The sequence below is a fragment of the Octodon degus genome, unplaced genomic scaffold, assembly GCF_000260255.1.
Source record: "Octodon degus isolate 3935 unplaced genomic scaffold, OctDeg1.0 scaffold00203, whole genome shotgun sequence".
NCBI classification, from domain to species: domain Eukaryota; kingdom Metazoa; phylum Chordata; class Mammalia; order Rodentia; family Octodontidae; genus Octodon; species Octodon degus.
Window position 1 is genome coordinate 1,872,699 of NW_004524779.1, and position 6,792 is coordinate 1,879,490.

At 41.2% G+C, this 6,792-nt stretch overlaps 1 protein-coding gene across 7 annotated transcripts in view; it reads left to right on the plus strand.

Moving 5' to 3' along the window:
* The window catches only part of Lrch3 (leucine rich repeats and calponin homology domain containing 3), a 121,355-nt gene that overhangs the window by 65,929 nt on the left and 48,634 nt on the right, over positions 1-6,792 (plus strand). For all 7 annotated transcript variants that reach the window (XR_002818805.1, XM_023704769.1, XM_023704767.1 and 4 more), the window contains exons 11-12: positions 3,353-3,404; positions 3,638-3,772. Coding sequence is in view for 6 of the 7 variants with exons in the window: in XM_023704769.1 (XP_023560537.1) it covers positions 3,353-3,404; positions 3,638-3,772 (187 nt within the window). In the remaining variant the exon portion in view is untranslated. The remainder of the gene's footprint in view (positions 1-3,352; positions 3,405-3,637; positions 3,773-6,792) is intronic.

Genomic DNA, 6,792 nt, shown 5'->3' on the forward strand with positions numbered 1-6,792 from the left:
TGGTGGAGAGTATGCTTTGGGGTGATGATATTTCAGTGAAACCTGATGGAGAGAACAGTGCTGTGCTGTCTAAGCAGAGGGCCTGAAGTAAGCAGATGCCTGGTATGTTTAAATTTATAAAGGAAGCCAGGTGTGGTGGTGCACATCTATATCCCAGCACAATAAAGGTCGATTAAATCAGTAAATGAATCAATAAATGAGCGGGGCAAGGTGGTGCGTGCCTAAAGTCCCAGCACTTGGGTGGCTGAGGCAGCAGCCCATCGTTTGAGGCCAGTCTGGGGTACATGGTGAGTTTAAGGTCCGCCTGAGCTGAACATAGGGAGACCTTGTCTCAGAAAAACTAAACAGTAACAACAACAAAAATCAAGGAGTCTGGTCATTGTGAACCAAATATGTATGTGTATTTGTATATGTTGTGTCATAGCTGTAAACATTGATTGATACAAGTTTAAAAAAAAAAGGCAACTGAACAGAACAAGGCAGGTTTGGGGATGTGATGAAAAAGTAGGGCTATGGTTATGCTGTACTTAAGATGCCTGGACAGCCACTCGGAAGTATTAAAGCATTAGAGACATGAGTCTGAAGTAAAGTGGAATTAGGGCAGGAATGTGTAGGAAAAGAAACACAGCAGAGTGGTCAGGGGATGGAAAAAGGGGATGATATCTCAGGCTGACTGAAAGGTGGCCTAAGAACTGTAGAGAGGGACAAATAGTATAACCAAGAGCTGATAGGTTTTATAAGGTGAGGACTAAGAAGTAGCTGCTAGGGGCCAGGGAGATGGCTCAGTAGAATAAGCACTTCCTTCACAAGCGCAAGGGCCTGAGTTCAATCCCCAGTTCCACAAAAAAAAAGAAGAAGAAGAAGAAGTAACTGCTGGGTTGGGAGTGTTTATTACAGCAGACTCAGGAGCTGAAAGAGCAGTTTATTGGAGCCAGGAAGACAATGTCTAGACTGTAGCCAGCATAAAATTAAATGGGCCAGTGAAGCGAAGACAGTGAATATGACCAGCTTTGTAAAGACACTTTGTTGTAAAAAGAGTAGCTAGCTAGGCCTTCTGACACCCACTTAGTGTCCCAGCTACTTGGAGGCTGAGACAACAGGATTACAAGTTTGAGACCAGCCTAGACAGCTTGGTAGGACCCTAGCTCATAGTTTAAAAAAAATAAGGTCAGAGGTATACTCCAGTGGTAGAGCACTTGTCTAGCATGTGAAACATCTTAAATTCAGTCTCCAGCATTACAAGGGAAAAGGAAGAAAGGAACAAAGGAAGGAAGGAAGGAGAGAGAAGGGGAATGGGAGAGAGAAGTGAAAGAAAAAGGGGAGAGAGGGAGGGAAGGAAAAAGTACAGAAATTTAGTAGAACAAAGGTATGTATTAGATTAAAAAGCATTGTACAGCAGCATTCAGATTAGGGCACATATACCTGCTTGGGTTGGACTTACTTGGTCCTTTATCTAGAGATGGCTAGTAAAAGATATACTATGGGATACTAAAAGGTTTTGCAGTGAAACTAGTAATCTTGGGACAAAGCTGTAGTTAATTACTGTAATTCTAAATACATAATCATTAGAATATGCATTTTATGATATTCCATATACATGAAACATTTAAACTTCATAATATCGCTTTGAGATACATATAAATATCCTCAGTAGAGGATAAATGAGGAAGATGAGGTGTAGGGAAGTTAAGTAAATTTCCTCATTCATTGAATTAAGACCATACCATTGAGCCTGGTCTGGATTTATGAGCAAGTGTGAATGACATGAGATTACTTCCCAAGCTTGTACATACACTGAGACTGCTAGCCTCTCCACGGCCTGGTATTTTATCTGGAATAGCCTCTCAGGCATGAGTTTAGCAGCTTCAGCAAACTGGCCACATCTGTGTATTATTGGTGGGAGGCAGTTGGGGCTGAGGGTGTAGCCCAGTGTATGCTCAGGGGGCACACACAAGGCCATAGATTCAATCCCTCGTACTGCCCAAGGGGGGGAATAGTAGACAGTAGGAAACTGTGAAAGCTTTGTGGGATTTACCTTAATTTCCCATACAACACACTTTCAATGTGTTTAAAACACCTTAACAGTTAATAATGTTTCCAGTTTGAAATCAGAAAGTCACAATTCTACCATTTTTAGTTTAAGACAGAAATGTGATTACAGAGACTAAAACACTAAATCAGCTTCAAAAAAAGATAAATTCCCAAATTATAAGAATTAATACTGGGCTGGTGAGATGGCTCAGTGGTCTAAAGCACCTACTTAGAACAAGCTAAGCAAAGCTCAGGGACCGCAGTTCAATCCCCCAGCATCACATGCCAGCCAGCCCCGCCCCCTGGTGGGCTGAGCTGGCCACACACACACACAAAATAAATTAATTAATAAATTAATTAAATTAAAAAAAAAAGAATACTGATAAGTAGTTCTTCCCTTTTAGCATCAAACAGGGTTTCACCTTTTCTTAAGAGTAAAAATCAGCGAGACACAGTGGAACACACTTATATCCCACCTACTGCAGAGACCAAGGCAGAAGTAGGGCAAATAAGCGATCATCTTGGGCAGCTTAGTAAGACCTTGTCCTAAAATAATTTTTTTTCCAAAATAAAATTTTATTTTATTTTATTTTTTTCTTTCTTTTTTTTACGGAACCAGGGATTGAACACAGGCCCTTGTGCTTGCCAGGGAAGCACTTATTTGACTGAGCCATCTCCCTGGCTCCAAAATAAAATTTTAAAAGGACTGGAAATGAATTCCAGTGGTATGGCACTTGATTACCATTGAGGGCCCTGAGTTAAATCCCCATTACCACAAAGAAAAGAAAGAAAAGGAAAGAAAGGTGGGAAGAGAAAGGGAAGGAAGGAAACAAAAGAAGAATAAATCTCAATATAATCTTACTTTTGTTATTATTTCACTCAGATGAAAATAAGAGTAGGAATTATTTATAAATAGAGTTAGCAGATTCTGTAGAACTCCAGATTTCTTTGGATAAAACGGCATTGTACATAAAAGCATCTCAGTTTACCCACAAAGAAGATAGTAGCTGTATGTGTTATAAAGAAATGATACCACTTGAAAGTGATCTCAACTAACCATTCCATAGTGCTGGCTGTCGCAGACAGTTGTTAGCTGGCTGTAGAATAATCAGGGATATCATGACGAGAAACGTGAGTTGGAAGCATGTGTTGCTATGGTTTAATTTAATGGCTTAGGCTCAGGTTTACAAAATTAAGTTACTCTTGCAGTGTTAAATAGCCAGCTTGTCTATGATTAATAGAAAGCTACATTAATAATAAGAAGATTACTTGTTCCTCATGTCTGTCTCAGAATCAAAAGGTTTTTCCTTTTTTGGGTCAGGGTTCCAGTTGAGCCACCTTCTCTCTTGTCACTATCACCAAGTCACAATCAGGTAATTTTAGTTTATTTCTTTTTGCTGTTTTTACTTTGGTTTTTAAAAACTTAAGATGGTTTTCATTTATAATATTCAAATTGCCATTAATTGCCACTTATCTATGAACTTTACTACTTGTCTTCTCTGTTAATACAATGTATGCACATGATATAGTTGCTGACAGTGTTTTTAGTCACCTTAACCCCAACAACAGCCCCACTTTTGTATGCAAAATGATTCCTTTGTTTCAGCTGCCACATACAGACAGAAGAGAACAGTTGGTAGAGCGTGCTCGTAGAGAGGCACAGCTGGCAGCCCTGCAATATGAAGAGGAGAAAGTAAGGACCAAGAAGATTCAAAGAGAAGCTGTCCTGGACTTTATCAAGGTGAGGCATTTGAACTCATTTTTAGTGTCTGGTTAGGTGAGACCTTGTGAGCTCTAGTAAGAAAGTTGTTGCTAGCCAGGTGTAGAGACACATGCCTGTCATCCCAGCCCTTGGGGAGGTTGAAGCAGAAGGATCCTAATTCCAACAAAGCCTGGGTAATTTAGTGACTTAGTGAGACCCTGTTTCAAAATTTAAAAGAAAACATTTTTTTCAAAATGGGCTGAGAACGTAGCTTGATGCAAAGGCCCTAGGTTAATCCTTGGTACTAGGGGAAAAGGGTGGACTACTTTTTATCTAGCCTCTCAAAAGCTAGTCAGAATTCTTTATTGGTTTATCTAATCTTTTGTTTTAGTTACTCTTCTCTGGTTGCTGAGACAAATACCTGACACCCAAAATGAGGGAAAGAAAAGTTTATTTAGCTCACAGTTACTAGAGGTTTCAAGACACTAGAGGAGGGGTTGGGGTGCTGCCGTGTCCAGGATGACCCTCTCCACACCTCTGAGAAAGCACAGGCTAGCCAGTTTAACGTTTCCACCTCTCTGGCCCCACCCTGGTCCTCTGGCCTGCCCCTCAAGCCACTCAGTTGCTCCTCCAACTGCATCTGCCCCATAATGTACATGAGGATTTGGGAGGACAACTAGACACAAACCATAACATCTTTCTAATAGAAAAGATGAGAATGTCCATGTTTCACAGAGAAGGAAGCTGTTGTTCTAGGAAAACTCAAGTCATGTGCTCATTACAGCAAAGACGAATTTTTTTATATTAATTTTATTGAGAGACGTAGCAATGAGACAGTTTCAAAACAGGTTAGTAAGACAGTTACAATAATTCATACCAAAGACAAAATTTTTAAAGCCTAGTTTGTTTACTTGTTCATTTATTGATTTTGAATGGGGGATTGATGGGTTTTTGTTTTGTTTTTAAATTTTGTTATTGTTTTATTTTGAAGTAGGGTATCACTTTGTAAATCAGACTAGCCTTGAATTCACTGTGTAGCTCAGGCTGGCCACAGACGAGCAGTGATACTCCTGCCTCAGCCTTCCAAGTGCTGGAACTCCAGGCATGCACCACATTGCCCTGCTTATTTATAGACTTAATAGACCTTTATGGAATGCTGCTTTTGTGCAAGTAATATAAAAATAAAAAAATACATAAAGTACCAGTCCTATTCAACAGGACAGCTTAGATCATGTCAGAAGGGAAGGGAAGGGAGGGAGGACAACTTACAATAAAACACTAGTTTTAAATCAGAGATGCAGAAGAGTTCAAGAGCAAGTATCATCAAACTTGACCTCAGGAGTAGGTGCTAAGGGATTCAAGAATGGAATGGGTGTGCCTCATTTCTTTGAGAATCCACACTCTGTTCTTGAGGACATCATGTATCTACCTCTAATCCTTCTCATGCTGCTTTTAAAAAAAGTCAGCTTGATGTGGTGGTGCATGCCTGTAATCTAACACTCGGGAGGTTGAGGCAAGAGGGTGGCCCTGAGTTTTAGAGGCCAGTCTGGGCTACATAGTTAGTTCAGGGCCACTGGACATAGCAAGAACTTATCTCAAAATACAAAAGAAAAAGAAAAAAAGAAAAACTGAATGGATAGGCAGTGTACAGCCAGAAAGAAAAGAACAGTTAAAGATAGGTTCCTTCCAAGAGCCAGCTAGATAGCTCAGCGGACTAAAGCGCCTGCTTAGGCAGACGCAGCAGCCGGGGTTCGATCCCTGGCCCCTAGCGTGCCATGCCGGCCCCACCCCCAGGGTGCACTGAGATGTTGATTGAGAATGGGTGTGTGGTGTGTGCCTGTAATCCCCGCCTCTTGGGAGGCTGAAAACAGGAGGCTCACTACCAGTCCAATCTATGTACTGAGACCCTTTAGACCCTGTACTAAATACATAAATACATACATCAATACGTACATACATAAAAAATGAGGACTCTTTAAAGGGCTGGCCAAATAGCTCAGCAGACTAAAGCGCCTCCTTAGGCAGAGGCATGCTGTGCCAGCCCCACCCCCAGGGCACGCTGAGATAGCAGTTGAGACTGGGCATGGTGGTGCATGCCTGTAATTCCAGAGTTTGGGAGGCTGAAAACAAGAGAACCACTAGAGTCTGATCTATGTAGTGAGACCCTGTAGACCCTGCACCCCTAGATCCTTTACTAAATTTAAAAAAAAAAGAAGAAGATAGATTCATTCCAGTGAGGGAATGTCAGGCAGGAGCTAGTAAAGAGTTCATACAGTTTGTTATTTAAAACAAAGGGAGCTGGGATATAGCTTAGCAGCATAGCACCTTCCTGGGAAGTGTGGTGAATTTTTGTCTATTACTTTTTACTCATTGCTGGGACAAAATACCAAACACCCAAATTTAAGGAAGGAAAGATTGATTTAGCTCATAGTTTGAGGAGGTTTCGGTCTACACTTGGTTGGCTCCCAGGCAGAGAGCAGCTACTATTCATGGCAGCAAAAAAACAGAGAAGAGCAAAGGGAAGGGCAGCTGCTGGGGCTTCTTCTAGGCAGCCTCTCTCCCCTCCTTATATTATAAACAAGCTACCCTGGGGCTGGGGTGTAGAACTCACACAATGTCCATGCCCTCCTCTTGCATAGGATGAGGGTGTTTACAAAGTTAAGAATCCTGGCTCTCTGCTGAGTCAATTAAACTTCTAAACTTCTCAAGTTGACATGTATCAACCAATACAGTTTGATTCCCAGTACTAAATAAATTAATGAATAAAATAAACTAAAAATGGTAATGCTGGGAATGGTGGCGCACAGCTGTAATTCCAGCATTTCGGAAGCTGAGACAAGAGGATCACCAGAGTTTGAGGCCAGCCTGGACTACATAGTAGAGCTATCTCAAAAAAATAAAATAGAAGTACTTAGCTGGATATGGTAGCAAACATCTGCAATCCCATTACTTGGCAGGCTGAGGCAGTAATAGCCCCATGACTTGGGAACCATCTTGGGCTATAGCTCAAGGCTAGCTTGATTTCTTTAGCAAGACCCTGTCTCATGAAACCAAATATA